This window comes from Marmota flaviventris, chromosome 9, assembly GCF_047511675.1.
Source record: "Marmota flaviventris isolate mMarFla1 chromosome 9, mMarFla1.hap1, whole genome shotgun sequence".
NCBI lineage: Eukaryota > Metazoa > Chordata > Mammalia > Rodentia > Sciuridae > Marmota > Marmota flaviventris.
This window is the reverse complement of record NC_092506.1, coordinates 63,048,136-63,063,783: the sequence shown is the minus strand read 5'-3', so window position 1 is coordinate 63,063,783 and position 15,648 is coordinate 63,048,136. Positions and strand designations below refer to the sequence as shown.

The 15,648-nt window shown below is 48.5% G+C and overlaps 1 protein-coding gene across 1 annotated transcript in view; it reads left to right on the top strand.

Moving 5' to 3' along the window:
- Positions 1 to 15,539, top strand: part of Xrra1 (X-ray radiation resistance associated 1) — a 62,636-nt gene extending 47,097 nt beyond the window's left edge. Inside the window, exons 11-18 of the mRNA XM_027942746.2 lie at positions 3,613 to 3,738; positions 6,529 to 6,622; positions 7,331 to 7,446; positions 10,320 to 10,661; positions 13,340 to 13,538; positions 14,257 to 14,372; positions 14,556 to 14,661; positions 15,036 to 15,539. Coding sequence (XP_027798547.2) covers positions 3,613 to 3,738; positions 6,529 to 6,622; positions 7,331 to 7,446; positions 10,320 to 10,661; positions 13,340 to 13,538; positions 14,257 to 14,372; positions 14,556 to 14,661; positions 15,036 to 15,289 — 1,353 coding nt within the window. The 3' untranslated portion in view covers positions 15,290 to 15,539. The remainder of the gene's footprint in view (positions 1 to 3,612; positions 3,739 to 6,528; positions 6,623 to 7,330; positions 7,447 to 10,319; positions 10,662 to 13,339; positions 13,539 to 14,256; positions 14,373 to 14,555; positions 14,662 to 15,035) is intronic.
- The last annotated feature ends 109 nt before the right edge of the window (positions 15,540 to 15,648 follow it).

Below are 15,648 nucleotides of genomic sequence, written 5' to 3'. Positions count from 1 at the left end.
TACTTTTAATAGGAAAAAAATGTTAAAAAAATAAAAGGAAATGAAAAAAAATGTTTTTTGGTTCCTGAGAGGCACTTCTATAGGCCATTCGTTGAACAGATGTGTGCTGGGTACCTATTAGGTACGAGGCACCGTGCTGGCCCCTAGAAGGGCAGTAGTGAGCTGAGCAGATAGGCCCTGACCTTGTGGGCCCACAGTCTAGCTTTCGCTGTCCTCAGATGCCATTCAGCATAACATATTAACAGTGGCTGCTTCAAGTGACAAAGCTTGCTGAAGTGCGGCTGCCACCAGCATGAAGCCCAGAAGGTCTCTAACAAGAATCTCCAAGAGCTGGAAAAGTTCTTACCAAATATACCACTACCCGGATCCAATCCTTATTGTCAAAGGCTTGGATGCTTGATTTTTGTCAGCACAGAAAATTGGATTTTCTTTCAGGGCAGATGTTCACAGACCAAGCTCATGGAGACTCATGTATATAAACTAAATATTGATTTGTTCACTTAAAATAAGAAGTACAACTCTACATTTACCCAGCTAGTTCCTTGAGAGGCAGCTCAGTACACTGCCTCCTCACACAGATTAAAAAAAAAGTATGTGAGAGATTGTACCAGTTTCTAGAATAGAAATATTAACTGTTGCTGCATAAGATACCCAAAATTACTGACTTCAAACAATCAATTTGAAGGCACTTATTATTTCTCACAATTATCTAAGTGAGTTGGGTGGTTTTACTGGTTTCACCAGCTCATTCATGCAGCTACATTCAGCAGGCAGCTTAGCGGGGAGCTGGACTCATTCAGGTGGACAGATGACGTGGCTTGGCCTTTCCATGTGGTCTTTTCCTTATAGCATGGTGGCAACTGGGTTTCAGGAGTGCACAAGAAAATTTCAAGATTCTGAAATTCAAAGAATGTCACTTTACCACGTTCTCTTGGCAATATAATAAGATTGCATACAATACAATTCTGACACTGACTGTATCAGAATTAGTACAGAATTAGTAACTGCTCTCACTTTACATACCAGCCACAAATCTGGGGGTCCCCAAGCTGTCCACAGATGAGCTAAATAAAAAGACACATGAAGTGAGATTTAGAAGGGCAAAAATACAGAGCTTCTACACTCTCTCCCATGGAATCAGGACACCTCACCCTCCCAGCACATGGATGTGCTCACCAACCAGGAAGGGCACCTAAGCCTGAGCCAGGGCTTTTATTTATATATGTATATTTCTCTCTTCTAAGACAGCTGGTTAGCTTTCTGCTCAGAATGGACTCTAATAACTCTGAGGCTAGAAAGAGCTTGCATGTTGCAAAGTCAGAAAGAAGGTCAGTGTGGTTGAGATACACTGATGAGGGCGAGGTAGCATGGGATGAGATGGGAGGCGGGGGCGGGGGGACCGACCTTGTGGGGCCTGTTGACTTCATGCTTGAACTCAACCTCCAGCCCCGTTTTCCTTGCAGGTTGTTCTTTCAGGACTGGTTAGCCCCCATCCTGAGTCATCTCATCAAATTCTGGTGTGATAAGTAACAGAGGCATTCCTGTCACTTAGGAAATTCCAAAGGTTCTAGAAACTATGTCCCAGGAACCTGTCACAAAGATCAGACAAATTATTTATATATAGTCACCAGTCAAGGGGGTAGAGATATGGATTCCCCTTTGAATGAGAGGAGCAGCAAAACCACACTGCAAAAAGGTCACGCATCTGGGGATGAGGGGCTTGTGAATGCTGAACTGTCTCCCATGGAAAATGAAAATTGGTAGGATTGTTCAGTGATTAGATCCTAGCTGTCTGGATCTGAGAATCTGGAGGATGAGTTAGATGGTTGCATCAGAGAGGCCCAGGACAGGGCCCTCTCTGTCCTCGGGAGGCCAGTCATGCCCTCATGTCGGGACACTCCGGCTTTTCTTTTTCTGTGCTCTAGTCGGACTTGCCCACCTTCAGCTCACCCAGTTCCCTCTAAGCAGGGAGTCGCATGGAGCTGCCTGCCTTATTACTAGATTCAGGTCTGGGCTGCTTGCCACTTGAAGGCCAATATTCAGGAGAGAAGAGTTGGTAGGAAGGAATCAGGTTTTTTCAGTGGCTGGCACCTCGGAAGATTGGGAGGGGTGTCATCCTCAAAGCTCCATCCCGAGGAACTCTGGGCACAAAGGGCTTTTACAGGGAGGGAAATGAGATCCAGGGAGACAGGGGGCAGAAGGCTGTGTGCTGAGCAGGGTCTTCATCCTCAGGGCCATTTTATTTTTTCCATTAGTCAGAACGTCACAGTGGACCTCAGAGTCTAGGGGCCAGTTCCTATATTTTCTTAAAACAGATATATTATTTTCCTGCAAGTTAAACCTCACAGTAATTTGCATGCTTTGTGTTAGTTGATGTATACAAGTAAAGATTAAGGAGGGGGTGACAAAGGTCACCAGATGTTCTGGGTTCTGTAAATTTAAAGAAAGATTATTTACCAGTTAACATCTTATTAACTTTTTAAGAATTAAGAATTAAGAATTGAGAATGCTGGGGAAAGGCAGGGCATAACACACTCAAAAGGACCAGGGAGAGGAAACAGCCTTGCAGAAGGGCGCAGGGAGGCAGCCACTCTCACATGAGCAGACTGTCACCACAGTCGCTCTCTCAGGGCTTCATGTTGGGATCACCTGGTCAGGGGAGTCATGTACATTTCCAAACAATATCATTAACTTTACTCTTTAGCCCATGACTGATATCTCAATTGTATGGCTTCACAAATTGACTCAGAAGGACAGAAAAATATTTGTCCCACAAACACTTATTGAATGAACAAATGAAAATTGAAAATTTGCCCAAGATTATATAGTGGTTAATGGAGCTCAGGACAGTATTTAGTTCCTCCTAACCTTACCATCAGTATTTAGTTCCTCGTAACCTTATCCTGTAATGTCTTTTGGTCTCATGTAATTCAGGGCATCAGTGAATGAACTGAGTTAGTAGGCATGATTAATCTAGCAGTTTCATTTTTCTGCTTATCAAATAAATATGTTGGCCCTGAGGCAATCTGAGTTGTATGAGAGACCATGCCCTCAGGTGACTCAGATGGACCAGGCCACATTCAGACCCTAAGGCCTGACTCAAGTCATTTAGGATTTAACTGTTGTTTCATCCTTGAATGAAGAACCTCCACTGGGGGTTGGGACTGGCCTGTCAGACAGGTGTCAAGGCTGCTCACTCCTGCTCTCCCTCTCTCTAATAAGAAAAAGGTCCCTTAACAATGCAAGGGGCTTCTCCAAAATATGAGCCCAGCTGCATAGAAAGGCCAATTCAGGATCAACTGCTGTCGTCAGAGGGTGGGTATGAGGCAGAGTGCTGATGAGGTCTGCAGGGGTTCGCTAGTGTCCTGTGGCCCCAGAGAACTCTGAACTGGGTGTTGAGAGTTTTCCACGTGTGATCTCAGAGAACTCAGAGCCAGAATTCTAGGCCCTTGGTGACATCTGCCCTTGTGACCCTAGATGTGTCTATGGCCAAGCCTCTCTAGGAAGGTTGTTCTTTTTACCTCACTCAATAGGAAGGTCTTTGGCCATTGGCAGCCTCTACCTCCTTATCATTAGGGCACTTTGACCTTGACTTTTTTTTTTTCTTCTAAGACAACCAAGGTATGTTCACTTCCACCCATATTCGAGATTCTTCCAGTGAAGTCACTGAAGGCCAGGAACCAGACACTGGCCCCACCCTTCCCGGAGCTGAGGTACCTTAGCCTGGCCTACAACAAGGTGACTCTCTGTTTCTCTACCTGCTTCCTTAGGGGCACAGATGGGAGGTGGGATGGAGAGCATTATGGCCTGAAGACGAATCCTTCCATTCCCTGATTCCTTCAATTCCACAGTCCTTCAATTCCCAGGAATTCTCAAGGTGGGGAAAATAGACAGAGTGCAGCCAGGGCAGGAATCCCTCTATCCAGTCATGGATATGTACTTAGCGCTTCCCAAGTGCCAGGCCCTGAGCTAGGCATTAGGGATACAGCTGTGAAAACAAAGTCTTGACCTCTGATCTTTTGGAGCTTATCAACTGAGGGGAAGATGGGTACTGGACAGTCAGTCATTATAATCATCAACATAAACATGCTTAGTGTTATAAAGAAATTCCCAGTCATATGATGAGGGAGGGCAACCTCATATTTGGCATCAGAGAATTTTCTCAAGGAAAAATGGTGTTTGAGCTAAGATCTGAATCAATAAGTATAGTCAAGTGAAGAGGGTAGGAACAGCAGATATAAATCGCTGGGACAGATGTCACAAATTTTTCCTGTATTTTCCCAATATTCATAGCCTATTTGTTTTTCTGTAAAATTCCACTTATTCATTTATTTGGGGGTACTGGAAATCAAGATTCAGGACCTCGTACATGCTAATCACATGCTCTATCACTCAGGTACATGCCTGGTCCATGTTTTTATTTTAATTTAATTAAAATATTTTCAGGTTTTTCTTGTGATTTTGTCTTTGACCTATGTGTTGTTTAGAAGTCAGTTGTGTAATTTCAACATCTTAGATTTGTTGATTTCTTTGATTTAATTCTCTTGCAGTCAGATAACATAATCTGTAAGATTTCTTTCTTTTGACATCTATTTAAATTGCTTTGTGTTCCTCTTTATGGTGACTGTCCCATATGCATTTAGAAAAACTGTGTCTTGTGCAGTGTGAGGGGAAAACATTGGTAAATGTCAGTCGAGGGGTGGCTGGTGTGGCTCAGATCTTCTGTGCTGAGGAGAGTGTTAAAGTCTCTGATCCTTAGTTTGGCTCTCCTTGCATCTCAGCTCATACCCAGAACCTGCTTCCTCTCTGCCTTTAGTCGCAATAGCCTTCTTTCAATTCCTCAGCCGGATGCGGGCCTCCCACATGCCATTCTTCCTGCCTGTGTTAGAGTAACACTATCTGATGCAACAGACTTAACATCTCCATCATGTAACGCAATAAAAGTTTATCTCTTGCCTTTACAAAGTCCACTGTGGATAATCCTGGTTGGCAGGTTGTGGCCTTCCATATGATTATCCAGAGACCCAAGTCCCTCTGGCCATGGCTGTGTCATCATGTGGGGTCTTAAGAGTCCCCTTCCTGGTCCTGAGTATCTGGTGGGTAGATGGTCGGTGGTGGGAGTGTGGTGAGAAAGCGGAGGCTCTGCGGGAGGTTTGGGTGTGGGCTGTGCCTGACTTGTGCCCACATTGCACTGACCACAGTTGAGTCACATGACCACACGGAGGGGCACCAGAAGCTAGCTGTGGGCTGGGGGCCCAAAAATGGTCTTGATGCAGACGTGTCTCCGTGACGCACTCCATCCTCCACTGCACTCACTAGTGACCTCCGGCCCTCCTTCAGATCTCAGGGTCACCTTATCTTACCCTCTGGCTGGGTCGAATGGCCCTAGCACTTCGTGCCCCTTTCTTTTGCGGCACCATCACAGTAGTCAGGCCACTCTCCTTTGTGTTATTGTTCCTCCCGCACTGGTTTCTCAGTACACAGCGCTCTTTGACGACAGGCTTCCTTGCTGTCTCACTCACTACCAGAACAGTGCTTGGCACACAGTAAGTATTCAGTAAATATATGTTGGTTGAATGAATAAAAATGAACATGAACAAATAAGTTAATTGCCCCGTGGAAATTCAGGGTCATCCAGTGAGGCTCCGGAGGAGTCCAGCTCAGGCGTGCTCTCTTTCCTGCCCTTGGAACCTTAGTACCTTCGATGGGCCCTGCACCCCACCCAGCACCTTGCAGTATGTCCAGGGGCCTGAGAAGCCACTGCTCCACTCCTGGCCCCTCTGATATCCATGGCCCCGTTACTGCTCCCTACTGCTGGTAGATAGCTTCCCTGAGGTAGTCCCCAAGTGTTCCAGTCACTCTGCTCAAAAAGGAGTGTGTAATTTTTGTCTTCAAGGCTGGTTTGGCCAAAAAGAACCTTCTTAGGAGTAGAGCAACCTCTGGGCCCCAGACAGCCATGAGATGTCCCTCATACTGGCTCTGCTTATCTCTTAGTTTGGGTAGATTCCCTGACAGCCTGCCCTCTGCCCTCCCCAGAGCAGTGCCTAGGACTGGCCTCAGGAAAGAAGCCCTTGGGAATGCTATTGACAGGCTGGGTGGGGTGGGGGGTGGGGGGTGGAGGTCTGCCTTGCGGAAGGTGAAATGTCAGGTTGTATACTGAAATCAAAGTCAGTGCCCTCGTCCTTCTGGACTCTGTGAGACAAGTACTCTGTGTGTGTTCTTATTATTTGTCACTGTCATCCCTAAGACTTGTCATGGGCTACATATCTAGTATGTTGAAGAGGGAACATTCATAACTCTCAAACATGAAACAGGGATGGTGGAACTTTGAGACGAAGGGCAAGGTGTTCTGAGCATGAGCGGCTGATAGTGCAAGGACAGGCACTTCCCAGAGTGAGGTCCAAGCACAGCAGTGTCTCCTCCTGACTCCGCCCCCTTCTGTCCCTGCAAAGCAGGGCCTATCCCCTGTATCCCTGGGTGGAGGTGAGGAGCCTGTCCACCTAATGGTCTCTCCTGCATTTGTTACAGATCGCAAGGGAGGATGCCATTCTGCCAGTAGCTCTCTTTCCATCTCTCTGTGAGCTCATCTTTCATAACAACCCTCTGGTGGCCCACACACGAGGTATGAGGCCTGCACACTTGCCCCCAACTCAGTGTTAAGGAGCAGTGGAGGCCAGGCCCGGGCTCTGCTCATTGTTGGGGTGGAGGAGATTCCCAGTGTGTTTGGAAATGGAGAAAATACATAGCTATGCTGCTGTCTACTGGCATATCCAGCAACTGTGTGATGCTGTCATTATTGTCCCCATGGACTTTGGTGGAAACTGAAGCCTAGGAAGGTTCATGATCTGCCCAGAGTCACACAGCAAGAAAGAGTTGGGAATCCAATACTGGAAGATCCCCAGCCCTGCATTAGCTCTCTAAGCTACACCCTGCTTTGCAGAGCAGGTCTGTGTGGCCTCATTTCCTACTTCCCTTCTAGGGAGGGGAGTGGGCCAAACCGCAGTGCTCTCCCCTCCCACAGAACACTGAATGCAGCAGTGCTGTGTCATAGGGGACACCACTGTCCAAGATGTGTCAGCTGGAGACATGCGGTCTTGGGCCTGGAGTGACACCTGGGCATTCCTAATCCTTGCTCCACACTGTTACCCTGGGACTATTCTGTGCCTCAGTTTTCTTAACTACTGAATGGTAATGATATGGTACCTACCTCCTAGATAAGAGAATGAAGTAAATTACATTAACACACATGAAGCAGTTGAACTGCCTGGCACATGGCAGTCCCCAGGAGATGCCAGCTAATAGTCATCTTATTTTCCCATCATGGCACCAGGCGTCCCTCCACTGCTAAAGAGCTTCCTCCAGGAGCGACTGGGGATCCACTTAATTCGAAAGAAGGTAGTAAAGGCTAAGCATCACATTTTGATGCCTCGGAAGGAAACGCGGAAGGTAAGTCTTCCAGGACAGGACCCAGCCCCAGGGGAGGCGTTGCCTGTTTTAATGCCTGCGGACTTGCCTGGCAACAGAACCCCCCCCCCCAATGCCTGAACCCCTCCACTAGATACAGGATTGCCTCCTCCCTGCCCTGCTCTGATGAATAGGATAGAATCAGGAGAGAGAAGACAGTCAAGAAAAAACCCAAAAGGTAGGCAGGAGCCTCAGAGATTATTGAGTTAGTGACTCCCTAGTTTTACAGAAAAAGTAAAGCCCAGAGAAGAAGTGGGGAGGAACCTGCCTTGAAGTTGGAAAACCCAGGGCCTGGCTCCGACACCTCCCACAGCTACCTGATCCTGGGCGACAGTTGCAAACTCAACCTGAAGCCTCCCAGAGTTTCTGAGAGGACTGGATGAAACAACAGACATGAAACCATATTATAGACTCCCCAGACTCATCCCCATGTAGGTCACGTCCCTCCAGCTGCTCCAGGACCAGAGTGCCTCTCCTGCCCACGTCCACTGTCCAGGTCGGCCGCTTCCTCTGCAGGTGGAGCCAGGGCTCTTAGGCTTGCCTTCTAGGGTGCCATGAAGTCAGTCACATCTCTCTTTCATCTGAAGAATCTCAAAAAGTTCTGTGAAATGCTCCTCCCTCCTGAACTTTAGCTTTTATACAGCCAAAAGCTGGACTAGCTTGCTGATTCCCAAAGCTACATACAGTTGGCCCTTGCCCTGCCCCACACCCTTTCTCTGTCCAGCCACGTCTTAGATATCTAAGTCCTGAGAGGACAAGAGCAAGCATTTAAAGTCAGAAACAGACAAATTCCAAGGATTTCCATAATCTTCCCCCAACTCTTGCCTTCTCTAAGGATTTCCTACCTCCCAGCCCATCCACCAGCTGGGAAGGAGGAAGAATCCAAGAGAGCTGAGTGCTGAGTACACAATCCTCTCCCCACTTTACAGAGCACCCAGCCCAGCACTCTGCTGAGCACTTGTACACATGCTGTCGCATGATATTCAGCCCGTAAGGAAAGATTCAGAAAGGTACGCTAAACTACTCGTTAAATGTTAGTACTGGCAGTGGCTAGGGAAGCTGAGGCAAGAGAATTGCAAGAGAACTTAGTGAGGCCCTAAGAAACTTAGTGAGAGACTATCTCAAAATAAAAACAAAAGGATTGGGATATGGCTCAGTGGTAAAGTGCCCCTGGGTTAAATCTCCAGTACCAATAACTAATAGATGATAGATGAATGGATAGATAGATAGTATTGGGATCCAGAGACCTCTCCTCCCATCTAAGGTTCTGAATAGTAGAGTTAGATAAACACAAACTCCAATGGCCAAATGGGAAACAAATCAGTGCTTTATTACTTTGGACAACACCCTGTAGGCTGGACTGCAGACCTGGCTTAGGCTGGGGACCACCTAGGCATACCTGTCTTCCCCACCATGCTAGGCCATCTCCTTGGGCCTAGGCATGGGCAGGTCTGGGGAAAATGGAGAACCTGCTGGGGCAGGCCTGCAGTCCAGAAGTGCTAGTGAGAACAGAAGTGGAAGATGGAACAGCTGCTGTTAATGTCAGGCAGTCCAGCCCAGCACGACGCCAGGCCCAGAGACTGTCAGCCTCTGACCAATTACAGTATCCATTCTTCCTGTAGCCATGGCTGGGAGTAGTAGATAGAGAGTGCACCATCCTACACTCCTCCCCAGTCCAGGAGAGAGAGATGAGTATTTTTTTTTTTTTTTTGACTCTGCATGCCTTAGACTTCATTGAGGTTTTATGTATTTTCAAAAAGAAAAAAAAAATTTCGCACCAGGGATTGAACCCAGGGTGCTGAACTAGATCCCTACCCACCCCAGTCCTTTTTAAAAATTTTTTATTTTAAGACAGAATCTTGCCAAGTTGCTGAGGGTCTTGCTAAGTTGCTGAGGCTGGCCTCCAACTTATGATCCTCCTACCTCAGTCTTCTGAGTCACTGGGATTACAGGTGTGCACCAAGATATTTTCTTTAAAGAGAAATTTATTAAAATGACATCCATCATACTCCTGTCTGTTGAGTAGCCTTGCATACATCATCCCACTTGGGAGGACTCTGAAATTTGGGCAGGGTGGGAACTGTCTCTCCTTCATGGGAGGAAGTGGAAGTACAGAGGGTAGAGCTGTACTCCAGCACCAATGTTCCTGACTTGAGTGCTTGGGATCTTTCCACCACACTACTCAGACTGTAAAGGTATACATATAAGTGCACCAGATACCTTTGAAAAAGAATGTAAACAACCTACCATGTTACAGGAAGGGAGGAGCACAGGGGCCTCAGCTTGGAGTCAGAGGAGGAGAGGACGGTGACAGGCTTTTGCTGGTTAATGAAAGGGAGCAGTTCAACAAGAAGGAAATTATTTTGGTCCTAAGCCCTGCGATAGATTTGCCTTTTGGATCTTTACATAAGGTACACAGGTCTGGTGCTGCCACCTTCCAGAAAATGCAGGCCACCCCTTAAACCCCGCCTGGGACGCCCTGAAGAAAGTCAAGGGCATGGTGGTAAATGTTGATTTGAAGAGTAAGGCTGCTGAGGGCAGGGATGCACGAGGCCTGGAGCCAGGCTGGAATTAACCAAGCTGGCCACTCGTCACTCTGTGACCTTGGCCAAGTCATTTCGCCTCTGTGTTCCAGCTTCCTGATCTATAAAATGAGGATAATTATTCCCTGGGTGGTTTTGAGGTGTACATTTTTGGGCATGCAGCAGATGCCCAATAAGTGTGACCCCCACCACCTCCCTGAGCCCTTACCCCGTGCTCTGGCCACTTGTGTAGTGGCCAGAGGCTGGCGACACTCAGGAGCAGAGACTCCTCACTTGCAGAGCAAATCCAACCCAGTCTTTCTCCCTCGGCAGGTGAAAACCCAAATCCCCAAGGTGCCAAAGCAGCCTCTGGTGCCCCGTCACCAACCTCTGACTACAATCAAGTCTCTCTCAAGGGACACGCCTGAGGCAGAGCTGCCGGAAGAGCTGCACCCCGCCAGTAGCACCTCTCTGAAGGCACAGATAGCCATGGAGGGGCTGGAAGGCCCCAACCTGCCCTGTCGGACTTTTGTGCCTCTGCCTCCCATCTGCTCTGACTCCACTCTGCATAGTGATGACACGAGGTCCCACGTGAGCAATGCAGCCAGCCACCCCAGCCCAAGTCACCTGTCAGAAGAGGACACCAAGAGCACAGAGTCCATCTTCCTGACCCAGGTGCCTGTGTCCAGCTGCCTATTGTCAACAGCACCACAGGCTCCTGCACAGCCCTCAGCTGGCTGGACGGCTGCGGGCAGTGGGGGCAAGCACAGGGGGGACTGGAAACCAGAGGGCAGCACAGTTGGCAGGGCCCCAAGCCTCCTCTGGGAGATCCATTGATCTGAGCCTACTGGTGGGGACACAATTCCACATGTGAAGACCCTGTGGCCCAGACAGTATCTGAGATCTGGCTGGGGAGTGCTGCTGTCCAGTTTTTAGAGAGCTTTGTCCCTACCTCTGCTTCCCTGCTTGAAGTCCTCTCACTTTTGATGCTGCCTCTGGATCCTGGGCAGATGGCCCAGATGTAGGTCCTGCCCTCGAGGCGTTCACAGTCTGATGGGAAAGTTGGACAGGGACAATACCTGTGATCAGTGCTGAGACCTGGGGAGACCCAGGGCTTGGAGCTGGAGGAAGGAGGGATGCCTCTGCCCCAGACAGGAGGGCTTCCTGGAGGGGGGGAAAATGAGCTGAGCTGTGCACACTGAGTGGGAGTTACCAAGCGAAGAGATGGTTAGCAAGGGCATTTTAGGCAGAGGGAATGGCAGGAACAGGGTAGAGAGGAGAGAGATTGGAATGGAAGGGGTAGGAAGCATGAGTGTTCAGTGTCACAGCTGCAGAAGGGGAGTGTGTAGGGGAAGGGAATTACAGGTTGAGCACCCCTGACCCCAAACTGAACTCCATCATGGTCCAAAATTTGAAACTTTCAAGTGTTGACATGACCACAAGTGTAAAATTCCATACTGTGGAACTTCGTTTCATGCATAAAATCATTTAAAATATTGTACCAAGTTGCCTTCAGGCTGTGTATATAAGGTGTTTAAGAAATGTTAATAAATTTTTTGTTTAGACTCAGATTACATCCCCAACATATGTTATTGTGTATACGCAAATATGCCTCAATTCAAAACACTTCCGGCCCCAAGCATTTCAGAGAAGGGATGCTCAACCTGGGTAAGGCTGGAAGAGGTCAGGGTCCCCTTAAACTCTGTTATTATTACATAAATTTCTCTGATCTCCCTGGCTCCAGTCTTGCTCCTCTAATATACCCACTGCCAGATCTTTTCAAGTACATATTGATCCATACATTCATATCTCATTCTCACCTGCCTCTTTCTTTACTCCACACAGGACGTGTAAATTCATTCAGCATAAAAGATTATAATCAAATAGTATTAAAAAAATAAACCACCTAGTTTAGAGGAAAGGAAAATATGGACAGGAAAGGAAATAGTCCAATGATAACCATCACTCAAACATACACTTCCTACCCTGCTCTCATAGTATGGGTATTGCCAAAAGGCAGTTCTGAGCTTCCTAGCAGCCAGAGCAATACAATCACCTGAGTCAACATGTTGTTTAAAAAAAAAGTTTTAACTTTTTCTTTGCCTAATTTCCATGGCTATTTTCTCCAGTTCAATGTTGGGTAGAAGTGTCAGAAGCAGATATCCTTGTCTTCTTGCTGATTTTAGGGAGAAAGCATTCAATTTCTCACCATTAATTAGGACAGTAGATGGCCTTGATTGGGTTTAGGAAGTTTCTTTCTATTTCTAGTTTATTGAATATTTTTTTAATCACAAATTTTGTTTTTGTATGAGTCTATTGAAGTAATCATATGGTGTTTATCTTTTATCCTATTGATACAATGTATTGTATTAATTGATTACCAGACGTTAAGTAACCCTTGCATACCTGGGATAAATCCTGCTTGTCATGGTGTTTAATCCTTTTTACATGTTGCTGAGTTTGATTTGCTAGTATATTTTTGAGGATTTTGGCATTGATATTAATAAGTGATGCTAGCATCTGGTTTATTTTCTTGCGATGTCTTTCTGTAGTCTGGGTTTAAGGGTAATACTGACCTCAGAGTATGAGTTGATGTGTGTTCTCTCTTCTAATTGCTTGGAAGTGTTTGTGAAGGTGTGGTGTTAATTCTTTCAATGTTTGATTTACCAGTGAACCTAGCTTGTGGGAAGTTTTTAAATCATTAATTCAACCTTTTAAGTTGTTATAGGGCTATTCAGATTTCAGCAGGGGGTGTAACTACATCCCCACATCAAGTACAGGTTCTGTCTTATAAGACCAGTGGGGTAGGCTCAGATCCTCCATAGCTTGCTATGGAGTGAAGACAAAGAACATGCAAAGCAAAGTAAATACCCTTGATGTGGGATTGAAAAGTCCTGAGTAGTCTGAGCCCTGCTTACCACTATAGTCTGTCGCTCTCCATTGCTCTCCCACTGGACCCACCTTCTATTCCCCTAAATGCACTGTGATGTGTCCTCCCTCTGCACCTTGACATGCTGCTCCTGGCCTGCTACATTCATCCTTTCTGTCACCTATAGTCCATCCCTTTCCTCAACCTTGCCTGGAGACCCCCCCTTCTGGCTTAAGACTTAGCTCAGGCTAAGGAATTACTTCCTCCAGCGAGCTTCCTGGCTGTGTTACCGCCTCCTCTAGGATCACCCAAAACCACCATTCGCCCTTCTGTTAACAGCGGTTATGAAGCTGTTTGGTCCTCACCTCTTTTCCTATCTTCCTCCTCCACCTGTGTCTTAGTCTTGCCTGTCACACGGGCCCAGCACAACACAGAGCTCGGAAGCATTCAGGGAGTGAGTGAGTGTGTTTTCTTCCTGGCACAGGTGAGTGAGCTGCCTTCCCACATGACCCACAGGGGTGATTTACAAGTGAAGGAGAAAGACCAAAGGAGACCAGCCACGGCACCCAGAGAGGTGAAGAGGACTCGGAGGAAGCTCCCCTCTACCTCCATCCCCAGCAAGTACCATGGCTATGAGGATCTGCTGACAGCTCAGCCGGATTCAGCCTTCATCGAGCCAAAGGGTATGTGAGGGTCGGGGCCTTCTTCACTGCCCAGAGAAGGCATGGCCAAAGCAGGACTGGTGCCGAGCCTTCTTTTCTCAGCCTGGTGCTGTCCTCTGTCTAAATGTCAGAGGCTCCTCAGGGTGTCCTGGCTTGCAGCCCTGCATGTCAGGACCCCTGTCCTTTATTGGGCTTTCACTGGCTCGGGGAAGACACTACTCATTCGGAAATTCCAGCCAGGTAGGCCCAGCTGCTCTGGTAGGAAGTCTTTCCTCAGGAAGGGCTTCAGGAACAAACACCCAGACTGTCAGATTCCTGAGCTTGTCTCAGCCCCCTTAAATTCAAAAATGAACATCCCAAATCCTCCCTGGTTGGTTTGAGGCAAAGGAAGCAGCTCCCTCCCTGAGCCCCTTATTTCAGTCTGCTGTGTTAGAATATCTGTGCTTCTAAAGGAACGGCTCTTGGGTATCAGCCCCCACAGTGTGATGCCTGAGGTTAACGGGGTCCACTGGGGTGGCCTTTCCTCCACACTAATGCAGTGTTTCCATTAGGATCTGTACTCATAGGGGACATATTTACCAACTGAATGATGGAACTTCAGAAGTTGGAACAAGATGAGGGAGGTCTGGGAGTAGAGCTTTCATATTGGGGACTCTTGAGTCCTTTTACCAATGTCTGCTCTGAGGCTGGGGAAGGCAGGAGTCAGGAGCTGTGTCTCTGTCTCCCCCTTTTGCCCTAGGCATCCAGAAGAATGCACAGGCCCTGCAGCACATGTTGAAGCACCCTCTCCTCTGCCACCCCTCCAAGCCCAAGCTGGATACTATTCAGAAACACTGTGTCCCCAAGGAGAAGCGGGTAAACATTCAGCCTACTGAATATGTGCATGACCCTGGAGGACCCCCACAGGCACAGATGTTGCTGTCACTTGGGATCCTCTGAGGCCCCAGTACTCCCTGCCTGGTGCTGTGATAGCATGAGGTGAGGCCAGGAGACCCTGTGCCTGAGCCTGAGATAAGCCTCCTGCCTACCTTCTGGCAGGCTCAGAGGATCCCAATCCCAGCCCAACGGAAGACTCGAGCCCAGATGTTGGACGACATCCTCATTCGCATGCGGGATCCCCGGAACGTTACCGAGGCTCCACTAGGTATGGCTCTCCTCAGCTGCCAGCACCCAGTCAGCAGTTGCTCATCTGCTGGTGTGAGGCGGAGAGCGAGCTTATGTCAGAGCCAGAAGTGCTCTTGGAGGGCATCTGCGCCAACCATTCTGTGTGCAGATGGAGAAACGGAGAAGCGGCGTGAAGCGGGGAGTTTCTCAAAGTCACATAGTGTGACAAGGACCTGAACCAAGGCTTGAGATAGAGTCGGGGGTGGTGGTGGGGGATGCCACTGACTTCCCACTGCCCCAGGCTGCAGAGGCCATTTTCAGTCCCTTTAACCTCCTCTCCCACGCTCTCGTCGGGGCACCCCGGGAATGAGAAGCCGGCGAGCTGGGCACTGATCACTGCTTTTGCCCCCGCAGGCGCGGTGTTGCGCCGGCGCGCAGACCAGCGCCTGGTGAACCAGAAACAGTACCTGGAGGCCAAGAGGCTGCTGAAGGAATACCGCGCGCGCTACCGGCAGCTTGTGCGCGGCTCCCTGCGGAAAGTGTTCCGGGCCACCCCACCGCCCCAGGAACCCCCGGCCCTGCAAGAGAGCCAGCCCAAGTTCGGCCGTTTCCTTGAGTTCATGGATGAGTTCTGCCAGGAATCCACGGCCAGTGACTTAAAAGGCTAGGGCTGCGCACGGGCCCATCCCGAGGGCTCAGCGCTCCGGATTGCCGAGGCTGCTAGGTAGGGCGCAGGCCTGGGGCCTTGACTTGCCTCCAGACCGGGAGCTCGTGGGAACCTCCCGCCTCGGGCCAGGCAGGACCTGATGCCTAGCTCAGCAGTAATAAAGAGTGGGCACATAGAGCAATCGAATGGGTGCCAGGCTTTCTTCCTTGGAAGCCGGCCCAGGGTCACAGCAGTGTGGTCCCACTGGAAAAAATCCGTTGGTTCATGCATCCCAGCAGCTATGATTGGTGCTAGGACAGAAAGTGGGAGTGTTGAAACAGAGCAGCAGCATATGTTAACTCTCGTGTCCACTGCCAATAC